The sequence below is a fragment of the Entelurus aequoreus genome, linkage group LG07 (genome assembly GCF_033978785.1).
Source record: "Entelurus aequoreus isolate RoL-2023_Sb linkage group LG07, RoL_Eaeq_v1.1, whole genome shotgun sequence".
Lineage (NCBI taxonomy): Eukaryota > Metazoa > Chordata > Actinopteri > Syngnathiformes > Syngnathidae > Entelurus > Entelurus aequoreus.
In genome coordinates, this window is record NC_084737.1 from 15035582 (window position 1) to 15063391 (window position 27810).

At 36.7% G+C, this 27810-nt stretch overlaps 1 protein-coding gene across 3 annotated transcripts in view; it reads left to right on the forward strand.

The window, feature by feature from the left end:
- LOC133653421 (deoxyribonuclease-1-like) overlaps positions 1-27810 on the forward strand; it is a 51392-nt gene that overhangs the window by 22656 nt on the left and 926 nt on the right. Inside the window, exons 3-9 of one of the 3 annotated variants that reach the window (XM_062052654.1) lie at positions 2718-2806; positions 3172-3183; positions 13663-13749; positions 13958-14055; positions 17303-17415; positions 25427-25584; positions 25667-25763. In XM_062052654.1, the coding sequence (XP_061908638.1) occupies positions 2718-2806; positions 3172-3183; positions 13663-13749; positions 13958-14055; positions 17303-17415; positions 25427-25584; positions 25667-25763 (654 nt within the window). Of the gene's footprint in view, positions 1-2717; positions 2819-3171; positions 3184-13662; positions 13750-13957; positions 14056-17302; positions 17416-25426; positions 25585-25666; positions 25764-27810 lie in introns of all 3 variants that reach the window. The other 2 variants (XM_062052653.1, XM_062052656.1) reach the window with 2 other exon arrangements.

The window sequence follows — 27810 nt, forward strand, 5'->3', positions numbered from 1 at the left end:
ATAAAGATTTGTTATTTACAACATTAATAATATATACATACTATGCAAATATAAAAAAGGTAAGCTTTTAGTTATTTTATTTTTTGAATTTTTTTGTTTGTAATTTGATTTTAATCTTCATTATTTACTTCAAGTTATTACAGTATGTCTCTATATACATAATTATTTTTATTTTTTTAAATACATTTTGGCCAGAGGGTGCACATTTCAATTTCTTACACACACTTGTTAGTACATATGTTGACCAGAGGGGGAGCACTTCAAATTTTTACAGACATATTCTTGTATTTGTTACCTTCTTGAGACCTCCAAAAAATGCCTCCCTCTTTAGGACCACCCTTTCTAGATATACAAAGATTTGTTATTTACAACATTAATAATATATACATACTATGCAAATATAAAAAAAGGTAAGCTTTTAGTTGTTTTTTTTTTTTTTTTGAGTTTTTTGTTTGTAATTTGATTTTAATCTTCATTATTTACTTCAAGTTATTACAGTATGTCTCTATATACATAATTATTTTGAATTTTTTAAAACAAATTTTGGCCAAAGGGTGCACATTTCAATTTCTTACACACACTTGTTAGTACATATATTGACCAGAGGGGGAGCACTTTGCCTTGCATGGCAGCTCCCGCCATCAGTGTGTGCGCTTTGAGTACATGGAAGGTAGAAAAGCGCTATACAAGTATAACCCATATATCATTTATCATTTGTATTTGTTACCTTCTTGAGACCTCCAAAAAATGCCTCCCTCTTTAGGACCACCCTTTCTAGATATAGAAAGATTTGTTATTTACAACATTAATAATACATACATACTATGCAAATATAAAAAAGGTAAGCTTTTAGTTATTTTTATTTTTTTTTGAGTTTTTTGTTTGTAATTTAATTTTAATCTTCATTATTTACTTCAAGTTATTACAGTATGTCTCTATATACATAATTATATATATATATTTTTTAAATACATTTTGGCCAAAGGGGGCGCATTTCAATTTCTTACACACACTTGTTAGTACATATATTGACCAGAGGGGGAGCACTTCACATTTTTACAGACATATTATTGTATTTGTGACCTTGAGACCTCCAAAAAATGCCTCCCTCTTTAAGACCACCCTTTCTAGATATATAAAGATTTGTTATTTACAACATTAATAATATATACATACTATGCAAATATAAAAAAGGTAAGCTTTTAGTTATTTTAATTTTTTTTTTGAGTTTTTTGTTTGTAATTTAATTTTAATATTCATTATTTACTTCAAGTTATTACAGTATGTCTCTATATACATAATGTTTTTTGTGTTTTTTTAAATACATTTTGGCCAAAGGGGGCGCATTTCAATTTCTTACACACACTTGTTAGTACATATATTAACCAGAGGGGGAGCACTTCACATTTTTACAGACATATTATTATATTTGTGACCTTCTTGAGACCTCCAAAAAATGCCTCCCTCTTTAGGACCACCCTTTCTAGATATATAAAGATTTGTTATTTACAACATTAATAATATATACATACTATGCAAATATAAAAAAGGTAAGCTTTTAGTTATTTTATTTTTTGAATTTTTTTGTTTGTAATTTGATTTTAATCTTCATTATTTACTTCAATTTTTTACAGTATGTCTCTATATACATAATTATTTTTATTTTTTTTTGATACATTTTGGCCAAAGGGTGCACATTTCAATTTCTTACACACACTTGTTAGTACATATGTTGACCAAAGGGGGAGCAGTTCAAATTTTTACAGACATATTCTTGTATTTGTTACCTTCTTGAGACCTCCAAAAAATGCCTCCCTCTTTCGGACCACCCTTTCTAGATATATAAAGATTTATTATTTACAATATTAATAATATATACATACTATGCAAATATAAAAAAGGTAAGCTTTTAGTTAATTTTAAATTTTTGAATTTTTGGTTTGTAATTTGGTTTTAATCATTATTTACTTAAAGTTATTACAGTATGTCTCTCTCTCTCTCTCTCTCTCTCTCTCTCTCTCTCTCTCTCTCTCTCTCTCTCTCTCTCTCTCTCTCTCTCTCTCTCTATATATATATATATATATGTATATATATATATATATGTATATATATATGTATATATATGTATATATATGTATATATATGTATATATGTATATATATGTATATATATATATGTATATATATATGTATATATATATATATATATATATATATATATATATATATATATATATATATATATATATATATATATATATATATATATATATATATATATATATATATATACTAATATAATTTTTATTTTATTTTATTTTTTTATTAATTTTGGCCAAAGGGGACACATTTCCATTTCTTACACACACTTGTTATTACATATGTTGGCCAGAGGGAGAGCACTTCAAATTTTTACACACACTTGTTATTTCATATGTTGGCCAGAGGGGGAGCACTTTTAAAAGCGACACACAATTTGAAAAATCCCTCTTTTTTGGGACCACCCTCATTTTGATAGATGTCACCACCAGGGGTGCGAATGAGACATTCTCTATTAGATGCAATGCTATTGGGACCATGATTTATGTCATCACTTCTTCACACCTCCTCATATGGAAGCTACTTTTCCTAGTTGATGTCTCAAGAAGGGTAGATATACAAGAACATACACACACCTTCTGTACGTTACTTACTAAAAAGTGAGCGTCCGCTTTGCAGATTATTTCCCGCTGTGACATCATCCTCCTGCAGGAAGTGACGGATTCCGACGGCTCTGCTATTAAGAAACTGGTGTCGTCCCTCAACAGGTACAGTGGAAGGTACTGCAGTAGGCCACGCTCCCGCTGACCGCCATTGTTTGTTGTGTTAGCGCGGCGGTGCGTCATGGAGACGCTTGTGAGTTGCTCGCCGTTAGCCTGTCACATTTGACCTGCCAGAACATTCCCATATTGCCAACATTTTTGATGGATCCAAAGAAAAGTGGCGTGCTCCTCTTTGCCCCTCAAATAGAAAGTGACTCCCGATCGTGTTATCAAGTTAGCGATTTAACGTGTGTCCGGTTGCGCCCAAGTGGTGGTGGTGGTGGTGGTTACCTTTAACCCTTGCAGTGACGCGTCGATGCACCCAGGTGACGTCATGTCTGCTTTCTGACCCCTCCCCCCACACCCGACAGGGAAGCTCAAAGGTACGAAGGATTCTTACAGCATGCGTCGTCGCATCTTTTAATCCAGAGCTATCAATCGCCTACTAATCTGAAATCTGATTGGCCGCAGTCACACCACCCTCTGATGCAATATACATCATGAAAATATACGTGTCATGTTTTTGAGTACAGTCCTCCCAAATACTAGAACAAGTACACTTTTTTCCGATTTTGCCTATCGTTCACAATCATTATGAGAGACAAGAAATCACATGTATTTATTTATTTATTTTAAAGATGATTAAAAAAACACTTGGAAGATGCGGCTAATAAGAGTCATCGTTGTAGCCTTCAAAGTCTCTAAAACAACTTCAAAACCCTCCATCAACGTTTTATATACACACTGCAAGTATATATATATATATACAATGTAGTAACAGACACCTTCATAACAATATGTAATATGTACAATATACACATTGCTAGTATATATATATAATGTAGTAACAGACACTTTCATAACAATAGGTAATATGCACAATATACCCACTGTATGTATATATATGCACAATATACCTACTGCATGTATATATATAGTGTAGTAACAGACACCTTCATAACAATATGTAATATGTACAATATACACACTGCAAGTATATATATAATGTAGTAACAGACACTTTCATAACAATAGGTAATATGCACAATATACCCACTGCATGTATATATATAATGTAGTAACAGACACCTTCATAACAATATATACAATATACACACCGCAAGTATATACATAATGTAGTAACAGACACCTTCATAACAATATGTAATATGTACAATATACACACTGCAGGTATATATATATAATGTAGTAACGGACACCTTCATAACAATATGTAATATGTACAATATACACACTGCAAGTATATATATATATAATGTAGTAACAGACACCATAACAATATGTAATATGTACAATATACACACTGCAAGTATATATATATAATGTAGTAACAGACACCTTCATAACAATATGTAATATGTACAATATACACACTGCAAGTATATATATAATGTAGTAACAGACACCTTCATAACAATATGTAATATGTACAATATACACACTGCAAGTATATATATAATGTAGTAACAGACACCTTCATAACAATATGTAATATGTACAATATACACACTGCAAGTATATATATAATGTAGTAACAGACACTTTCATAACAATAGGTAAAATGCACAATATACCCACTGCATGTATATATATATATATATAATGTAGTAACAGACACTTTCATAACAATAGGTAATATGTACAATATACACACTGCATGTATATGTATAATGTAGTAACAGACACCTTCATAACAATATGTAATATGTACAATATACACACCGCAAGTATATATATAATGTAGTAACAGACACCTTCATAACAATATGTAATATGTACAATATACACACTGCAGGTATATATATGTAAAATGTAGTAACAGACACCTTCATAACAATATGTAATATGTACAATATACACACTGCAAGTATATATATATAATGTAGTAACAGACACATTCATAACAATATGTAATATGTACAATATACACACTGCAAGTATATATATAATGTAGTAACAGACACCTTCATAACAATATGTAATATTTACAATATACACACTGCAAGTATATATATATAATGTAGTAACAAACACCTTCATAACAATATGTAATATGTACAAATACACACTGCAAGTATATATATAATGTAATAACATACACCTTCATAACAATATATAATATGTACAATATACACACCGCAAGTATATATATATAATGTAGTAACAGACACCTTCATAACAATATGTAATATGTACAATATACACACTGCAAGTATATATATATAATGTAGTAAAAGACACCTTCATAACAATATGTAATATGTACAATATACACACTGCAAGTATATATATAATGTAGTAACAGACACCTTCATAACAATATGTAATATGTACAGTATACACACTGCAAGTATATATATATATAATGTAGTAACAGACACCTTCATAACAATATGTAATATGTACAATATACACACTGCAAGTATATATATATAATGTAGTAACAGACACTTTCATACCAATATGTTCAATATTTACAGTATTTTGCTCATTTTAAACATTGCTGACTCCTCTGCGCATTTATTTCCGTTTCCATAGCAACGCACTTACGACTTCAAGCAGCACATGTGTGTTCCTTCTTCCGGAAACAAACGCAAGTGTGTTGTAAACATGGCAGACTTGGTAACAGACAACGGAGACGACTATTTTTGTACAAATGAGGATTCACAACTTTATCTTTTTGAAGCTGAATATACGGAGGATGAACTGCTGCTTATAGAAGCGAGCACCAAGGTAGGGTGAGACGTTGAAGCAGACGGAAGCCGAGAGAGTGAGGTCAGCGTGACGCGAAGCTGTAGATGTGGAGTTTGAAGCCGAGCTATTTCGACTTAAATGGAGTGCTGACCCAAATAAAGCGGAAAATAACATCCCCAGCCAACTGGACCAAACGCACAACTTAATCGAGTGAGTCACTATAATATTGATCATGATACACGCAGCACACCATGCGTGTTATTACAACTACAGTGTGTACAAACGAACATGAAATAATACTTTACAGAAAATTTAAATTGATTGCTCGTGTTTTTCTGCCCGTAAGATTGGTGTCTTATCGCATTGTGTTGTGCATCACAAACTCAAACGCGATTCAGCTGCTGACCTAGAAGCTAGCTTTATTGGCTAATACTGAAGCACGCCGATGTGTTACTACGCTAGAAAAATAGTTCCTCAGTGTTCGCTCTTACAATAACAAAGTTGCTACAGTTTGGTTATTATACAGGTTACAGAGTGTAAATGACGTATTGTCGCCGGTTTTTGAATGCATTTTTTAAGTGATTTAGAGGTAGAATTGATTGCTCCTAGGGCTGGGAATCTTTGGGTGTCCCACGATTCGATTCAAAATTGATTCTAGGGGTCACGATTCGATTCAAAATCGATTGTTTTTCAATTCAAAACGATTCTCGATTCAAAAACGATTTTTTTTTAAATTTTATTTTTATTTTATTTTTATTTTTTGAAAACGATACACAACAATACCATAATAATGCTGCAATACAATTTAATTTTGGAGTTCTGAACTTGTAATTTCTTGCAGTGTTTATTAAGTGGTAATATGTCACATTTGTCCCAATTAACTTTATACCCTGATAAACAGCCATATTCAGTGATGACATTATTGATATAAAGAAGAGAGGAGTTAACATGTGACAGGTAAAAAAATGATGTCGTCACAATACATCGATAGCTTATTATACTGAGAGCCAATATTTGTACCATGAATATTATTTTCACTTCTTATTTTTGCAGCTAAGGGTTCAATAACCAAATTAAATAATAATCCAGATGCAGGACATCCCTGTTTTACTCCTCTTTTTAACGAAAAAGGTTCTGAAATATGATTATTGGTTTTGACTGATGCCATGGGCCTTGTATAAAGCATCTTAATCCATTGTATAAAAGTATCTCCAAATCCAAATTTACGTAATGTGCAAAACATAAATGAGCAGTTTATGCGGTGGAATGCCTTCTCCGCATCAACACTACATACTGCTGTGGGATAAGGGAGACTTCTAGCATAGTAAATAACATTAAACAATTTCCTTGTATTGTCTGAAGATTGTCGACCTTCCATTAAGCCAGTTTGGTCAGTATGAATTAATTTTCCTATTACATTTGATAATCGTGTGGGTAAGATTTTTGCCAAGATTCAAAAGGATTCTCTATTCATTCAATACATAGATTTCAGCAGGATCTACCCCAGTCTGCTGACATGCAAGCAGAGTAGTAGATTTGTGTAAAAAGCTTTTATAATTGTAAAGGACAATGTTTTTGATGTACATTTGTTTTAACTATTAAATTAACCAAAAATATGACTTATTTTATCTTTGTGAAAATATTGGACACAGTGTGTTGTCAAGTTTATGAGATGCGATGCAAGTGTAAGCCACTCTGACACTATTGTTCTTTTTTATTTTAATGTCTAATGATAATGTCAATGAGGGTTTGCATTGTTATGGTATTGCTGTGTATTGTTTTGTTGGATTGATTAATTTAAAAAAAAAAAAATTAATACAAAAAAAAAAATCGATTTTTTAAAAATGAGAATCGATTCTGAATCACACAACGTCAGAATCGCAATTCGAATTCAAATCGATTTTTTCCCCCACCCCTAATTGCTCCCATTAGCTGCATTGCTAGCCACCTAGAACAAGACCATTTTTAGTTACAATGAAAAAAAAACACCTTTATATCTTCTTGTCTCTCATAATGGTTGTGAACGATAGGCAAAATTCCAACAAAATTGCAGTTCCCCTTTAAGTGTACTACGGAGTAGTCCGTGTAGCCTCAATGAACCGCAGCTACCTGGTCCCGGCGTCACTCGTGCATGCTTGAACTTGCTCATGTTGCCAGATAATTTGACACTAATGGCTGTGTGTTGGGTATTTTCAGTGGAGAGTAAATCTACCCAAGCTGCACATTGACTACTCTTAAGTATATCCAACTATACTTTGTATAGTATTGTCCCTTGACAAGATTAGTTAAAAATGTGAGGGCTGTACTCATGTACAGTATGTGTCTGTCCTTTTATCTTCCCGCCCTCAACTAACAGGGGCACTAACGGCCGCCGTGCTAACGCCGCTCACTAATTGGCTGGTGAAAATGAATGACTGCATGCGGGGAATGTTGATTAGTGACTTGGTCATGTGATCAAGTTTTGTTTGGGGTAGGTAATAATGAATAAGGGAGGGGGCGCGGCTTCTGGTGTGAAGCTTCTTAACTCCGTACAAAAAACTAACTGGCAGCCAACAGGAAGTGACAAGTTGTAGACATGTTCAGACTCGGCCCACATTTGTAGCTCTGCTGTCTCTTTGGTGGGTCTGACGTGTCTACACTGTACAGAACTCAACTACACAGATATCTGCCCAAAAGACACGTACATCTGTCTAAAATGACGCATATGTTTACTTATTTATTGGATTAAAGTACACAGACGGATCCATTAGATCAAAAGTCACACATTTGGTCAAAATAAGGTCTAAAATACATCTATTTGGTCATAATATGCAATCATTAGGTTAAACCACATGCTTTTGTCTAAAAGGGGCATTAATTAGGTCCAAATTAGGTGTAAAGGACACATCTACAGTAATAGGTCAATAGACACATCCTAAAATCAAAAGACATGTATTTGTTGGAAAAGATGCATCTTTTAGGTCAAAAGACATTCATTTGTCTAAAAGACAGATTTATTTGATAAAAAGTGACAAATTAGGTCAAAAGACATATGTCTTAAAGATGCATCTATAAAGTCACATATACATATATTAGTTAAAATACACATCTATTAGATCAAAAGTCACACATTTGGTCAAAATTAGGTCCAAAATCCATCTATTTGGTCATAACATGCATTTATTAGGTTAAAGGACATGTTTTTGTCTAAAAGGGGCATTAATTAGGTCAAAAATCACAAATTAGGTCTAAAATACATCTATATGGTCATAATGTGCATTTATTAGGTTAAAGGACATGTTTTTGTCTAAAAGGGGCATTAATTAGGTCAAAAGTCACAAACTAGGTATAAAATACATCTATTTGGTCAAAATATGCATATATTAGGTTAAACGACATGTTTTTGTCTAAAAGGGGCATTTTTAGTCCAAATTAGGTCTAAAGGACACTTCTACAGTAATAGGGTAATAGACACATCCTAAGATCAAAAGACATGTATTTGTTGAAAAGAATCATATTTTAGGTCAAAAGACATTCATTTGTCTAGAAGACAGAGTTATTTGATAAAAAGTGACAAATCGGGTCAAAAGACATATGTCTTAAAGAGGCATCTATTAGGTCACATATACATATATTAGTTAAAATACTCATCCATTAGATCAAAAAACACACATTTGGTCAAAATTAGATCTAAAATACATCTATTTGGCCACTGGGTGTGGTGAAATTTGTCCTCTGCATTTGACCCATCCCTATGTTCACCCCCTGGGAGGTGAGGGGAGCAGTGAGCAGCAGCGGTGGATGTGCTCGGGATGATGATTTAACCCCCAATTCCAACCCTTGATGCTGAGTGCCAAGCAGGGAGGCAATTGGTCCCATTTTTTGTAGTCTTTGGTATGACTCGGCCGGGGTTTGAACTCAAATTCTCCCAGTCTCAGGGCGGACACTCAAACCACAAGGCCACTGAGCTGGTTTAGTTGGTCATAATATACATATATTAGGTTAAAGGACTTGTTTTGTCTAAAGGAGGCATTAATTGGGTCAAAAGTCACAAATTAGGTATACAATACACTTATTTGGTCATTATATGCATATATTAGGTTAAAGGACATGTTTTTGTCTAAAAGAGGCTTTAATTAGGTCAAAAGTCACAAACTAGGTCTAAAATACATCAATTTAGTCATAATATACATTTATTAGGTTAAACGACATGTTTTCGTCTAAAAGGGGCATTAATTAGGTCAAAATGAGGTCTAAAGGACACTTTTACCATAATAGGAGAATAGACACATCCTAAAATCAAAAGACATTTGTTGAAAAAGATGCATCTTTTAGGTCAAAAGACATACATTTGTCTAAAAGACAGATTTATTTGATGAAAAGTTACAAATTAGGTCAAAAGACATGTGTCTTAAAGATGCATCGATTAGGTCACATATACATACACTACCGTTCAAACGTTTGGGGTCACATTGAAATGTCCTTATTTTTCAATGAAGATAACTTTAAACTAGTCTTAACTTTAAAGAAATACACTCTATACATTGCTAATGTGGTAAATGACTATTCTAGCTGCAAATGTCTGGTTTTTGGTGCAATATCTACATAGGTGTATAGAGGCCCATTTCCAGCAACTATCACTCCAGTGTTCTAATGGTACAATGTGTTTGCTCATTGGCTCAGAAGGCTAATTGATGATTAGAAAACCCTTGTGCAATCATGTTCACACATCTGAAAACAGTTTAGCTCGTTACAGAAGCTACAAAACTGACCTTCCTTTGAGCAGATTGAGTTTCTGGATCATCACATTTGTGGGATCAATTAAACGCTCAAAATGGCCAGAAAAAGAGAACTTTCATCTGAAACGCGACAGTCTATTCTTGTTCTTAGAAATGAAGGCTATTCCACAAAATTGTTTGGGTGACCCCAAACTTTTGAACGGTAGTGTATATTAGTTAAAAGACAGGTCTTTTAGATCAAAAGTCACACATTTGGTCAAAATTAGGTCTAAAATCCATTTATTTGGTCATAATATGCATTTATTAGGTTAAAGGACATCCATCCATCCATTTTCTACCGCTTGTCCCTTTTTTGGGGTGGCGGGGGGTGCTGGAGCCTATCTCAGCTGCATTCGGGCGGAAGGCGGGGTACACCCTGGACAAGTCGCCACCTCATCTCAGGGCCAACACAGATAGACAGACAACATTCACACTCACATTCACACACTAGGGCCAATTTAGTGTTGCCAATCAACCTCTCCCCAGGTGCATGTTTTTGGCGGTGGGACATGTTTTTGTCTAAAAGAGGCATTAATTAAGTCAAAAATCACAAATTAGATGTAAAGGACACTTCTACAGTAATAGGTCAATAGACACATCCTAAGATCAAAAGACACATATTTGTTGGAAAAGATGCATCTTTTAGGACAAAAGACATACTGTACATTTGTCTAAAAGACAGATTTATTTGATAAAAAGTGACAAATTAGGGCAAAAGTCACAAACTAGGTCTAAAATACATCTATTTGGTCATAAAATACATATATTAGGTTAAAGGACATGTTTTTGTCTAAAAGGGGCATTAATTAGGTCAAAAATCACAAATGAGGTCTAAAATACATCTATTTGGTCATAATATGCATTTAAAGTTAAAAAGTTAAAGTACCAATGATTGTCACACACACACTAGGTGTGGTGAAATTTGTCCTCTGCATTTGACCCATCCCCTTGTTCACCCCCTGGGAGGTGAGGGGAGCAGTGAGCAGCAGCGGTGCCGCGCCCGGGAATCATTTTTGGTGATTTAACCCCCAATTCCAACCCTTGATGCTGAGTGCCAAGCAGGGAGGTAATGGGTCCCTGAACTCACAACCTACCGATCTCAGGGCGGACACTCTAACCACTAGGCCACTGTGTTGGTTTTATTAGGTTAAAGAACATGTTTTTGTCCAAAAGAGGCATTAATTAGGTCAAAAATCACAAATTATGTCTAAAATACATCTATTTGGTCATAATATGCATTTATTAGGTTAAAGGACATGTTTTTGTCTAAAAGGGGCATTAATTAGGTCAAAAGTTACAAACTAGGTATAAAATACATCTATTTGGTCAAAATATGCATATATTAGGTTAAACGACATGTTTTTGTCTAAAAGGGGCATTTTTAGTCCAAATTAGGTCTAAAGGACACTTCTACAGTAATAGGTCAATAGACACATCCTAAGATCAAAAGACATGTATTTGTTGAAAAAGATTAATATTTTAGGTCAAAAGACATTAATTTGTCTAAAAGACAGATTTATTTGATAAAAAGTGACAAATCAGGGCAAAAGACATATGTCTTAAAGAGGCATCTATTAGGTCACAGATACATATATTAGTTAAAATACTCATCTATTAGATCAAAAGTCCCGTCAAGACAGGCAAATTCCCCCGAACCCGAGGTCTAAAATACATTTATTTGGTCATAATATGCATTTATTAGGTTAAAGGATATGTTTTTGTCTAATAGAGGCTGTAATTAGGTCAAAAGTCACAATCTACGTCTAAAATAAATTTATTTGTCATAATATGCATATATTAGGTTAAAGGACATGTTTTTGTCTAAAAGGGGCATTTTTAGGTCAAAAGTCACAAATTAGGTCAAAATCAGGTCTAAAGGACACTTCTACAGTATCCGGTCAATAGACACATCCTAAGATCAAAAGACATGTATTTGTTGAAAAAGATTCATATTTTAGGTCAAAAGACATTAATTTGTCTAAAAGACAGATTTATTTGATAAAAAGTGACAAATCAGGGCAAAAGACATATGTCTTAAAGAGGCATCTATTAGGTTACAGATACATATATTAGTTGAAATACAAATCTATTAGATCAAAAGTCCCGTCAAGACAAGCAAGTTCCCCCGAATCCGAGGTCTAAAATACATTTATTTGGTCATAATATGCAGTTATTAGGTTAAAGGACACGTTTTTGTCTAAAAGGGGCATTAATTAGGTCAAAAGTCACAAATTAGGTCAAAATCAGGTCTAAAGGACATTTCTACAGTATTAGGTCAATAGACACATCCTAAGATCAAAAGTATTTGTTGGAAAAGATTCATATTTAGGTCATTTGTCTAAAAAACAGATTTATTTGATAAAAAGTGACAAATCAGGGCAAAAGACATATGTCTTAAATAGGCATCTATTAGGTCACAGATACATATATTAGTTAAAATACACATCTATTAGATCAAAAATCCTGTCAAGATTCCCCCGAACCCGAGGTCTAATAATATGCAAAAAGGTCATAATATGCATTTATTAGGTTAAAGAACATATTTTTGTCTAAAAGGGGCATTAATTAGGTCAAAAGTCACAAACTAGGTCTAAAATACATCTATTTGGTCATAATAAGCCACTGCTCCCCACACCTCCCAGGGGGTAATCAAAGGTGATGGGTCAAATGCAGAGAATAATTTCGCCACACCAAGTGTGTGTGTGACAATCATTGGTACTTTAACTTTAATATGCATATAGTAGGTTCAATCACATGTTTTTGTCTAAAAGGGGCATTTTTAGGTCAAAAGTCACAAATTAGGTCAAAATCAGGTCTAAAGGACACTTCTACAGTATTAGGTCAATAGACACATCTATTAGGTCAGTAAACACATATTTGTCTACACATTTATTAGGTCAAAGACAGAAAAGACAGATCTCTTGGATCAAAAGGTATAAAGGACACTTTTGTTAGGTCAAAAAACATGTTTGTCTAAAAGAGGCATTTATTAGGTCAAATGACACATATTTTAGTTAAGACATCCCTATTATAAAAGTCACAAATCAGGTCTAGAGGACACTTCTGTAAGGTCAAAAGACATATTTATCTAAAAGATGCCTCAATTAGGTGAAAAGACATACAGTATTGGATCAAAAGATGTATTTGTCTAAAAAGATGCATGGAGAAAGTCAAAATACATACAGTAAATGTCTAAAAGACCTATTTATTAGCTCAATCTATTTTTATGTTCAAAATCTATAACTCTTAGGTGGAAAGACACACTCTCTGAGTCCAAAATGAATACACACCTACATATGTCATCTTGTGTCTATGTGATGTTTAAGTTGTGTATTGCGGTTTCGTGCTTGATTGTGTGTCTGTGTGTGTGTGTGCGTGTGTCCTCTGGAGGTATGAAGGCTACCACTACAGTTCCGTGTCCAGCTCCGGAATGGGCAAGTCCCCCGACGACATGCAGAAGTACGTCTTCGTCTACAGGTGAGACACCATCACCATTGCCCATCATGCACTCTGGCATCTTTTGGTGTCTGTTGGTGTCGTCACACATGTCACGTGTTCCCACCGTCACAAACTTGTGACAGCTACCAAAATAACCGCACCGCTTTTTGGCACCTTCCTGCTGTGTTGGCAAATACAGTCGAGGGGCGGAGCTAGATGCTAGATCCCAATGTTCTCATCCTGACAGGACGGAGACTGTAAAAGTGACGGATCAATACCAGTACCCGATTCAGGCGCACTTTGTCAGAGCGCCGCTGGCTGTCCACTTCCACAGCGACAAAACAGGTGAGCGAGTGTGGTGTCTGTTAATTGTATCTTGAGAAATGTCGTATAACATTGGGTGCCAGCACAAAGCTAAGTCAAGTCACAGGAGTCTCTAGGGTATTAGTTCATTGAAGAACGACCCTCTCAGTATCCCCAAATCCAGATGTTGGTCGCCTCTTTGAGATGTTACATTTTAGACCCCGAAGGTACAAGAGACCTTGGTCAGAGTGTAGGTCTTCGGTTTTAGTGTGCAAAGGACCTCTGTTATGAGATTAGAAAGGGAAGGATCAGGTTCAACGAAATTTCATTTTCACCACAAACCTGTTCAAGATTAGACATACAAAAGCCAAAAGCAGTGAAGTTGGCACGTTGTGTAATTTGTAAATAAAAACAGAATACATCCATCCATCTTCTTCCGCTTATCCGAGGTCGGGTCCCTCTCCCCAGCCACTTCGCCCAGCTCCTCCCGGGGGATCCCGAGGCGTTCCCAGGCCAGCCGGGAGACATTCCCAACATGTCTTCCCCGTGGCCTCCTACCGGTCGGACGTGCCCTAAACACCTCCCTAGGGAGGCGTTCGGGTGGCATCCTGACCAGATGCCTGAACCACCTCATCTGGCTCCTCTCCATGTGGAGGAGCGGCTTTACTTTGAGCTCCTCCCGGATGACCGAGCTTCTCACCCTATCTCTAAGGGAGAGCCACGCCACCCGGCGGAGGAAACTCATTTCGGCCGCTTGTACCCGTGATCTTGTCCTTTCGGTCATAACCCAACGCTCATGACCATAGGTGAGGATGGGAACGTAGATCGACCGGTAAATTGAGAGCTTTGCCTTCCGGCTCAGCTCTTTCTTCACCACAGCGGATCGATACAGCGTCCGCATTACTGAAGACGCCGCACCGCTCCGCCTGTCGATCTCACCATCCACTCTTCCCTCACTCGTGAACAAGACTCCGAGGTACTTGAACTCCTCCACTTGGGGCACTCCACCCTTTCCCGGGCGAGAACCATGGACTCGGACTTGGAGGTGCTGATTCCCATCCCAGTCGCTTCACACTCGGCTGCGAACCGATCCAGAATACAATGATGTGCAAATCCTGTTCAACTTATATTCAATTGAATAGACTGCAAAGACAAGATATTTAATGTTCACACTGAGAAATGAACTTAGAATTTAATGGCAGCAACACATTGCAAAAAAGTTGTCACAGGGGCATTTTTACCACTGTGTTACATGGCCTTTCCTTTTAACAACACAGTAAACGTTTGGGAACTGAGGAGACACATTTTTGAAGTGGAATTCTTTCCCATTCTTGCTTGATGTACAGCTTAAGTTGTTCAGCAGTCTCCCTTCTGCTATTTTAGGCTTCATATTGCACCACACATTTTCATTGGGAGACTTGTCTGGACTACAGGCAGGCCAGTCTAGTACCCGCACTCTTTTACTATGAAGCCACGCTGTTGTAACACGTGGCTTGGCATTGTCTTGCTGAAATAAGCAGGGGCGTCCATGATAACGTTGCTTAGATGGCAACATATGTTGCTCCAAAACCTGTATGTACCTTTCAGCATTAATGGTGCCTTCACAGATGTGTAAGTTACCCATGTCTTGGGCACTAATACACCCCCATTCCATCACAGATGCTGGCTTTTCAACTTTGCGCCTAGAACAATCCGGGTGGTTCTTTTCCTCTTTGTTCCGGAGGACACAACGTCCACAGTTTCCCAAAACAATTTGAAATGTGGACTCGTCAGACAACAGAACAGTTTTCCACTTTGCATCAGTCCATCTTCGATGAGCTCGGGCCCAGCTAAGCGTTTGTGGGTGTTGTTGATAAATGGCTTTCGCTTTGCATAGTAGTTCTAACTTTCACTTACACATGTTCTGACGAACTGTAGTTACTGACAGTGGTTTTCTGAAGTGTTCCTGAGCCCATGTGGTGATATCCTTTACACACTGATGTCGCTTTTTGACGCAGTACCGCCTGAGGGATCGAAGGTCCGTAATATCATCGCTTACATGCCGTGATTTCTCCAGATTTTCTGAACCTTTTGATGATATTATGGACCGTAGATGGTGAAATCCCTAAATTCCTTGCAATAGCTGGTTGAGAAATGTTGTTCTTAAACTGTTCGACAATTTGCTCATGCATTTGTTCACCAAGTGGTGACCCTCGCCCCGTCCTTGTTTGTAAATGACTGAGCATTTCATGGAAGCTGCTTTTATACCCAATCATGGCAACCACCTGTTCACCTGTGGGATTTTCCAAATAAGTGTTTGATGAGCATTCCTCAACGTTCTCAGTCTTTTTTTGCCACTTGTGCCAGCTTTTTTGAAACAAGTTGCAGGAATCAAATTCCAAATGAGCTAACATTTGCAAAAAATTAAGATTTTGAGTTTGAACGTTAAATATCTTGTCTTTGCAGTCTCTTCAATTGGACATAAGTTGAAAAGGATTTGTATTCTGTTTTTAATTATGGTTTACACAAAGTGCCAACTTCACTGCTTTTGGGGTTTGTACATTGTACAGGGTAACTGAACAGGAACGCTGATGGGTCTCCATTTACGGCGCCCCGTAAAAAAAGGTAGACGCGGGGAGAGGATGAGCAAAACAAAAGTGGAGGGGGCTCCTATTTAGGGGGCCCAGTCTGGAGTGAGGAAAAAGAACTCGATAGCAATGCACATATATATATTACGACATACAACTCGAGACTTGCAACGAGGGGTGTACAGCAACAACCGTCCCGTCAAGACAGGCAAATTGCCCCGAACTCAAGATCTTGTCAATTTTGTTGAGAGGAGAGCTGATCAGTGCCATTTTTTTACATTTTAGAGAGCAGTGCAGAAAATAGGCTACAAGACAGTTAGTCAGAGGTCACTGGACTCAACGGGATCAAAGTGACAAAGCACAGATATTTTGGGCAAACAAACTGAGGTACTGTATGTCCAGACTGGCTGGTACCAAGTATAGAACAACAAAGAGGATGAGTCTGCATGCAAAATGTATTTAAGGGGAGGTTGTCCAGGCAGAGAGGGAGAATCGTTAAACCCCATCTCCTGGAAGATTCAGCTCCTAGTTCGAGGCTCGCTTGACCAAATAAAGCTTTTGTTCAACAATTCCTCGCCGCCGTCATTTTTGGTCCAGTCACACCACCATGTCGTCCTCAGATCTATATACATCACGGGCAACAAACACATTGTGGTCAACACCTGGTTGTGCTAGCGTGTCGCAACACAACATTGTTTACTGGCCACTCTCTCTGCTGTCAGGTATCGAGAACTTTGTTCTGGTCGGGCTGCACGCGGACAAGGACAACGCCGTCAAGGAGATGGACCGCTTGTACGAAGTCTTCGAAGAAGTGCTGAAGAAATGGAACAACAAGGTGACACTAACTCAAAAGTCCTAGGTAGTACTCCTACAACTAGTACTTTTCTACTTAAGACTACTACTACATGGAGTGATGTTGTTCAGGCATCTTAAGGTAGCCCAACAAAAACGTTGTTTTCCTGTGTGAGAAATCTTTTGTTTATGTCGCCCCCCCTTAAACTGTATGACTGACGTCGACATAAGCGGTTGTCCACATAGGATAGGATAGGGTAGGACTTTATTGTCATTGCACAAGTACAACAAAACTAGGTTTTCAGCACAACCCCTGTCAGGTTCAAACACTGATGGCATCTATTAAACAAGACAAGAGGCAAAGAATCAAACAGAGGCAGAATTCAATTTGGACTCAAAATTGAGGAGAAAACGTGTCGACCTGTAACCTCTTACAGTGTCACCCACGCTCTGCCAAAAGATTGTACTCCTCCTTCTTTATTTGACTTTCTCCCACTACCTGCCCACAGCTGCTTCCAGAGGGAAGTGGGTCGTAAACAGCGTTGCCTTTGGTTACCAAACAGTTCAAAAGGAGAGGTCGTAGAATAGTTCAAAAAGAGTTCCATAAAATAGTTCAAAGAGAGTTCGTAAAATACTTCAAAAAGAGTTCGTCTGGAAATTGGGCAGATCCTGCCATCTGTCCGCCTTGAAGTCACAGTGGAGTTTTACGAGCCTTCCTCCTGGTCGGCCCCAAAGACAGCTCCCGTCCCCCTGCCAGGAACTCAATGTAATACAAAGCTTTTGTGATAATTTAGAAACAATTATTCTAACAACCTCGTTCAAGATTAGACAAACAAACAGTGTACAGGGTTACAGAACAGGAACGCTGATGGGTCGCCAAAGGCGCCCCGTAAAAGATAAGAAAAAGGTAAAACGCTGGGGAACAAGATGAGTAAAAAAATATAATCTAGACTGGGCTCCTAAGGGGGCCTAGTCTGGAGTGGGAAAAAACCTCCATGCAATGCACACATAAACATGTTACATTTAATCACGACAACTATCAACAGAGGGGCGGGGAGTTGGGGGCCCTGGAGGGCGACTGCTGCTATGAAGCGCTGCCAGCCGTCCATCACGAGGGGAAACAAGCGGTGGTGAAGGCGTGGGGTGGGGGAGGGGTGTGTGTGTGTGTATGTGCCCATTGTCTTGGGTGTGATAATGTAATGTTCATAGACTGGGGCCGTTCTGCTTGCAAGCAAAAGTTCGACTCCAGGTGTCGTTGAGGAGGGAGGGAGGTCAAAAGTGTTCCATCATTGAGGTGTCCTCGGGGGTGTTTTCAGAACAGCCTGGTCCTGCTGTTCACAGCGCCAAGGCCATTCGAGGGAGTCAAATCATGTCTGATGTTTAGATTTGAGGACAGCGCAAAGAAAGAGGCTTCAAAACAGTTCAGACAAGACAAAACAAAGAGAGAAAGCTGGGAGAAGAAGGGAGCGGAAAAAAATGCGACCGCCCTCACCAGAGGCAAGACAGAAAATAACCGAAAATGTAACTAACCTTTGCTTGGCACATTAACTTGTCAATTTCAATTTTGACTTCGACTAACGTTTTGAATCTAGGTTAAAGGGGAACAACACTTTGTGGATTTTGCCTACTATTCACAATCCTTAATGTAAGGCAAGAACATATACCGTATTTTCCGGACTATATAAGCCGCACCCACTAAATTTTGGAAGACAAATTTTTTTTCTCCATATATTGGCTATCAGTTGGCTGTTAAGTCGCAGATATATATGTTGTGAATTAATTATTTACACATAAATATTTTTTAAATGTTTATTTATATACTTTAATGCAGTGGTTCTTAACCTGGGTTCGATCGAACCCTAGGGGTTCGGTGAGTCAGGCTCAGGGGTTCGGCGGAGGTCAAGACACACCCGACTCATCATGTAAATAAAAACTTCTCCTTATCGGCGTATAACGGATACGGCAAGAGCAGAAGTCAGACTGATTTGCAGGTGTGTCATTTGTTGTGAGTTTATGCACTGTGTTGGTTTTGTTGTTTGAACAAGGTGATGTTCATGCACGGTTCATTTTGTGCACCAGTAATAAAACATAATAACACTTTAGTATGGGGAACATATTCACCATTAATTAGTTGCTTATTAACATGCAAATTAGTAACATATTGGCTCTTAACTAGTCATTATTAAGTACTTATTAATGCCTTATTCGGCATGACCTTATTATAACCCTAACCCTCTAACCCTGGCCCTAACCCTAACCTTAACCAAATAACTCTAAATTAAATCTTTGTTACTTAGAATATGTTCCCCTAGTGTCCAAAAAACTCTAAATTAAGTCTTTGTTACTTAGAATATGTTCCCCCAGTGTCCAAAAAACTCTAAATTAAGTCTTTGTTACTTAGAATATGTTCCCCATACTAAAGTGTTACCCAAAACTATAATAACTTTGTCTTGAATTTGAAAAAAAGGAGTGTTCGGTGAATGCGCATATGAAACTGGTGGGGTTCGGTACCTCCAACAAGGTTAAGAACCACTGCCTTAATGGCTTCCAAACAGTGTCTGGAATACGGTAGTAAAACGGCTGACCAAACAAAACAGAAGTCATTGTCGTGGACTTACTAGCTGTGGAAGCTAGCTCTCCAATCAGCTAAACAGACTCAATAACTCCAGGATGACGTTTTGGTGAATTTACTAAGGAATTTGTGAAACTGAAAAAATACAAAAAGAAAGCCAGTTTAAGGTAATAATACTAACAGACACTTGTGTTAGCATATTAGCTAATGCTAACGACGCTAACTACATTATGTACAAATTTGCATGAAAAAACTCCTACAGACATCACACATGGGACAGTTTAGTATGTAAGAATTGTTTTAGTTATATTGTAAAACTTACAAACGTTGCCCAGAGTGATGGGTGAAAAATCCATACGAGTATAAACGTTATGGATGGCTCAAAGACGGAACGGCAGGTCTACTTACCGTTTGAAGCTTTAAACGGCAGGAATTCATATTGACTGAGCTGCACTTGCAGTGAGCAAACTTGTCCAAATGATGGCGCTGTAGCACAAACAATAACACACCGTTTAGATGTATTTGCACGTGTTGAATAAAAACTATTTGCTGTGTGGATGTCAGTAATGAAAAATCCATAAATTAGCCTCACCGTTTTACAAGCTGCAGGATCCAAAGCACAGGAAAGTAGCGGCTTGTAGTCCGGAATTTATGCCATGTTCTTCTTTCTTTTATGCATTCTAAATTGTAAATGAATGTTATCAAAAGTCAGCTAACAATAAAGGTGAAAAAAACGGAAAACATTCGGTCGGAATATGGGACACAGGGATTGTGAATCACGAGCAAAATTCCAAAAAGAAGGGCTTTTTCACTTTTATACCGCAACACTTTTGTTTTGAAGCTTACACGGCACTGAACAGAAAGTGACTGTGTGCACCTTTTAACGCTGGGAAACCAGACAGTATGTTATGTTGCTGTTGTCGTAACATAAACTGATAGATTTTTCAGAGAAATTATGAGAAAAAATAAGTACCCGTTGGACTAGACCAGGAGTCGGCAACCTAAAACGTTGAAAGAGCCATATTGGACCAAAAATACAAAAAAAGAATCTGTCTGGAGCCGCAAAAAATAAAAAGTGTTATAATGAAGGCAATACATGACGTGTCTATATTAGCCTACTATCAAAATGACTTTAAAAGTCTTATATAAGTGTTAAAATGAAGGCAGAACATGACGTAAGTGTCTATTAGCTATATTAGCCTACTATCACAATTACTGTAAAAGTCTTATATACGTGTTATAATGAATGCAACACATGACGTAAGTGTCTATATTAGCTATATTAGCCTACTATCAAAATGACTTTAAAAGTCTTACATAAGTGTTATAATGAAGGCAACATATGATGTAAGTGTCTATATTAGTTACAGTATATTAGCCTACTATCAAAAGGACTTTAAAAGTCTTATATAAGTGTTACAATGAAGGCAACTCATGATGTAAGTGTCTATATTAGTTATATTAGCCTACTATCAAAATGACTTTAAAAGTCTTATATAAGTGTTATAATGAAGACAACACATGATGTAAGCGTCTATATTAGTTATATTAGCCTACTATCAAAATGACTTTAAAAGTCTTATATAAGTGTTATAATGAAGGCAACATATGATGTAAGTGTCTATATTAGTTACAGTATATTAGCCTACTATCAAAAGGACTTTAAAAGTCTTATATAAGTGTTACAATGAAGGCAACTCATGATGTAAGTGTCTATATTAGTTATATTAGCCTACTATCAAAATGACTTTAAAAGTCTTATATAAGTGTTATAATGAAGACAACACATGATGTAAGCGTCTATATTAGTTATATTAGCCTACTATCAAAATGACTTTAAAAGTCTTATATAAGTGTTATAATGAAGGCAACACATGACGTAAGAGTCTATATTAGCCATATTAGCCTACTATCAAAATAACTTTAAAAGTCTCATATAAGTGTTATAATGAAGGCAACACATGACATAAGTGTCTATATTAGCTATATTAGCCTACTATCAAAATGACTTTAAAAGTCATATATAAGTGTTATAATGAAGGCAACAAATGACGTAAGTGTCTATATTAGCTATATTAGCCTACTATCAAAATGACTTTAAAAGTCTTATATAAGTGTTAAAATGAAGGCAGAACATGACGTAAGTGTCTATATTAGCTATATTAGCGTACTATCACAATTACTGTAAAAGTCTTATATACGTGTTATAATGAATGCAACACATGACGTAAGTGTCTATATTAGCTATATTAGCCTACTATCAAAATGACTTTAAAAGTCTTACATAAGTGTTATAATGAAGGCAACATATGATGTAAGTGTCTATATTAGTTACAGTATATTAGCCTACTATCAAAAGGACTTTAAAAGTCTTATATAAGTGTTACAATGAAGGCAACTCATGATGTAAGTGTCTATATTAGTTATATTAGCCTACTATCAAAATGACTTTAAAAGTCTTATATAAGTGTTATAATGAAGACAACACATGATGTAAGTGTCTATATTAGTTATATTAGCCTACTATCAAAATGACTTTAAAAGTCTTATATAAGTGTTATAATGAAGGCAACACATGACGTAAGAGTCTATATTAGCCATATTAGCCTACTATCAAAATAACTTTAAAAGTCTCATATAAGTGTTATAATGAAGGCAACACATGACATAAGTGTCTATATTAGCTAAATTAGCCTACTATCAAAATGACTTTAAAAGTCATATATAAGTGTTATAATGAAGGCAACAAATGACGTAAGTGTCTATATTAGCTATATTAGCCTACTATCAAAATGACTATGTGTTGCAAGTTGAAGCAAAACTTCGTTGACAGATATGTTGAAATTTAATATTTATTCTACACGTTTTTACAACATTAGAAACCATTAGTAAATCAGAGGCTACTTAGAAGATGAGATAACTCCTGGAATTTAGTGGCTTTTAATGGCCAAAAGCATAGATGTGTGTGTCCAAGTTAAAGGAAATGTCAGGCTGTCTTCTTCTAATGAATTTATTACAGTCATGGGCAAGCTAGGTAATGTTTGCTGTGGTCTGGAACAACATGGCACACAAACCACTATCGGAAATGCAGCCAATATTACATACAGATGTTGTGTCATGAGACATGCCAACAGAAATTAAATACACAGAGGACATAAGTAAAGGAAATTAAATGAGCTCAAATATACCTGCAAATGAGACATAATGATGCAATATGTACATACAGCTAGCCTAAATAGCCTGATTAGCACACCAACAAGTCAATAACATCAACAAAGCGCACTACCTACTCAGTGGCCTAGTGGTTAGAGTGTCCGCCCTGAGATCGGTAGATTGTGAGTTCAAACCCCGGCCGAGTCATACCAAAGACTATAAAAATGGGACCCATTACCTCCCTGCTTGGCACTCAGCATCAAGGGTTGGAATTGGGGGTTAAATCACCAAAAATTATTCCGGGGCGTGGCCACCGCTGCTGCCCACTGCTCCCCTCACCTCCCAGAGGGTGAACAAGGGGATGGGTCAAATGCAAAGAACAAATTTCACCAACCACAATCATTGGTACTTTTAACTTTTTTTTACTGTGAGTTCAAGAACCGCCGAAACGAGTCGGACAAAACGATGTTCACCAAATAATCATATTAAACATATTAAACAGTGGGCTGTCTTACAATTGGGAAGGTTTGTGTCATGTTTTTCCTCAAACAAAAAAACATACTAAAACAAAAACATTATTTTTCACTAGAGATGTCTGATAATTGCTTTTTTGACGATATCCGATATTACGATATTGTCCAACTCTTAATTAGCGATTCCGATATCAACCGATACCGATATATACAGTTGTGGAATTAACACATTATTATGCCTAATTTTGTTGTGATGCACCGCTGGATGCATTAAACAATGTAACAAGGTTTTCCAAAATAAATCAACTCAAGTTATGGAAAAAAATGGCATCATGGCACTGCCATATTTATTATTGAAGTCACAAAGTGCATTATTTTTTTTTAACATGCCTCAAAACAGCAGCTTGGAATTTGGGACATGCTCTCCCTGAGAGAGAGCATGAGGAGGTTGAGGGGGGGGGGGGGGGGGGGTGTTATTGTAGGTTTATTGGTTTATTGGCAAAACTTTGTTACATTGTTTAATGCATCCAGCGGGGCATCACAACAAAATTAGGCATAATAATGTGTTGATTCCACGACTGTATATATCGGTATCGGTTGATATCGGAATCGGTAATTAAGAGTTGGACAATATCGGAATATCGGATATTGGCAAAAAAAGCCATTATCGGACATCTCTAATTATATACATATATATATATATATATATATATATATATATATATATATATATATATATATATATATATATATATATATATATATATAATATTTTATGAATAGTTATACATCCATCCATCCATCCATTTTCTACCGCTTATTCCCTTCGGGGTCGCGGGGGGCGCTGGAGCCTATCTCAGCTACAATCGGGCGGGAGGCGGGGTACACCCTGGACAAGTCGCCACCTCATCACAGGGCCAACACAGATAGACAGACAATATTCACACTCACATTCACACACTAGGGCCAATTTAGTGTTGCCAATCAACCTATCCCCAGGTGCATGTCTTTGGAGGTGGGAGGAAGCCGGAGTACCCGGAGGGAACCCACGCAGTCACGGGGAGAACATGCAAACTCCACACAGAAAGATCCCGAGGCCGGGATTGAACTCACGACTACTCAGGACCTTCGTATTGTGAGGCAGACGCACTAACCCCTCTGCCACCGTGCTGCCAATAGTTATACAATTACAATTTATTATTTTTGTAAAAAAGAAATATATATATATTTTTTTTAAATTTGTTTTATGTATGTATAATATTTATGAATAATATTTATATAATTACAATTTACTATTTTTGTTTAAAAAATATATATATAAATATATTTGTTTATGTATGTATAATATTTATGCATAATATTTATACAATTACAATTTATTATTTTTGTTTAAAAAAACATTATGTATAAATATATTTTGTATGTATGTATGTATGTATAATATTTATTAATAATATTTATACTTTATAATTGGTTTATAATATTTATATGGTTTATTGGCGCTCTGTACTTCTCCCTACGTCCGTGTACCACTGCGTACAGCGGCATTTTAAAAAGTCATACATTTTACTTTTTGAAACCGATACCGATAATTTCCGGAATTACATTTTAAAGCATTTATCGGCCGATAATATCGGCAGTCCGATATTATCGAACATCTCTGTTTTTCACCCATCTTTTTTCATTTTCCATCCTTTTTTAAAAATGCTCCAGGGAACCACTAGGGCGGCGCTGAAGAGAGGTTGCTGACCCCCGGACTAGACTGTAGTAGAAATAACATGTGGATGAATGTAAATGTCAGCGGGCAGAGGGGCGGAGCTTTGAGGTGCACCATTCTTCATGTTTCCTGTGTGTAGAACGTGATGTTCTTGGGCGATTTCCAAGCCGGCTGCGCCCACATGACGCGGCGCGACAAGAAGAACATCCGACTGTTCGCCAACACCAGCTTCTCCTGGCTCATCGGGGACAAAATGGACACCACGGTGACAGACGAAACCAGCTGCGCATATGACCGGTAGGCGTCGGTGAGCATGTCGTTTTCAAACTGCTGTCCGGGCGCAGGGTGTCACCCGCATGGGGTTTTTCTTCTGCGGCAGGATCGTCGTGTACGGGAAGTCCTTCCTGAAGGCCATCACGCCGTTCTCCGCCGGCGTCTTCAACTACGCTCAACAGTTCAAACTGGCGAGAACCACGGTAAATAGCTCTTCCCTCCTGTCGTCTTCACACCTTCACAAGTGCTTGTTTCACATTCTGGTGACATTTGCCCAAAAGTGCGGTTTGGGGGTCTGTTTTTTTATTGGCCCGCTGCAAATGTTCAATAACACAGCCTGTCTCAGAACTAAGCGAGGGAGGATTGTGGCGAGGGATGTAACGATAAAAGGTAAGAATTATAACCAGGCTAGAACTCGGTTAGTATTACCTTTTCAAATAAAAATGGTGGGAAACTGTGATTCATAACTGCTCTTTGATAAACTCACGGGCGAATGCTCGCTCGCCAGCTGATATGCTCACATGAAAACAAGAAACATTAAAGGCCAACTGAAATGAGATTTTCTTATTTAAACGGGGATAACAGGTCCATTCTCTGTGTCATACTTAATCATTTCGCGATATTGCCATATTTTTGCTGAAAGGATTTAGTAGAGAACATCGACGATAAAGTTTGCAACTTTTGGTCGCTGATAAAAAAGCCTTGCCTGTACCGGAAGTAGCGTGACGTCACAGGTTGTGGAGCGCCTCACGTCTGCACATTGTTTACACCAGCAGCGAGAGCGATTCGGACCGAGAAAGCGACGATCTCCCCATTAATTTGAGCGAGGATGAAAGATTCGTGGATGAGGAAAGTGAGAGTGAAGGATTAGAGGGCAGTGGAAGCGATTCAGATAGGGAAGATGCTGTGAGAGGCGGGTGGGACCTGATATTCAGCTGGGAATGACTAAAACAGTAAATAAACACAAGACATATATATACTCTATTAGCCACAACACAACCAAGCTTATATTTAATATGCCACAAATTAATCCGCATAACAAACACCTCCCCCCTCCCGTCCATATAACCCGCCAATACAACTCAAACACCCGCACAACACACTCAATCCCACAGCCCAAAGTACCGTTCACCTCCGTAAAGTTCATACAGCACATATATTTCCCCAAAGTTAAGTACGTGACATGCACATAGCGGCACGCACGTACGGGCAAGCGATCAAATGTTTGGAAGCCAAAGCTGCGTACTCACGGTAGCGCGTCTGCTATCCAACTCAAAGTCCTCCTGGTTGTGTTGCTGCAGCCAGCCGCTAAAACACCGATCCCACCTACAGCTTTCTTCTTTGCTGTCTCCATTGTTCATTAAACTATTTGCAAAAGATTCACCAACACAGATGTCCAGAATACTGTGGAATTTTGCGATGAAAACAGACGACTTAATAGCTGGCCACAATGGTGTCCCAAAATGTCCGCACAATCCGTGACGTTTTCAGCAGAATATTTCGCGGGAAATTTAAAATTGCACTTTACTAATCTAACCCGGCCGTATTGGCATGTGTTGCAATGTTAAGATTTCATCATTGATATATAAACTATCAGACTGCGTGGTCGGTAGTAGTGGCTTTCAGTAGGCCTTTAACGTATTTCCTTATCATAAAAATGACATACCTCAATCTGAACTTACAAAACCCAAAGCCAGTGAAGTTGTCATGTTGTGTAAATGGTAAATAAAAACGGAATACAATGATTTGCAAATCCTTTTCAACTTATATTCAATTGAATAGACTGCAAAGACAAGATATTTAATGTTCATATGTTATATAAAAAAATAAATATATAATTTTATGAATAACATTTATACAATTACAATTGATTATTTTTGTAAAAAATAAATATATATATTTTTTTATGTATGTATGTATGATATTTATGAATAATATTTATATAATTACAATTTACTATTTTTGTTTTAAAAAATTATGTATAAATATTTTTATGTATGTATATTTATGAATAATATTTATACAATTACAATGTATTATTTTTGTTAAAAAAAAAATATATATATATACTGTATATATAAAATATATATATATATATTTTGTATGTATGTATAATATTTATGAATAATATTTATACAATTACAATGTATGATTTTTGTAAAAAAAAAATATATATATATATAAACTGTACCGGTATATATAAAATATATATATATTGTTTTTTTACAAAAATAATACATTGTAATTGTA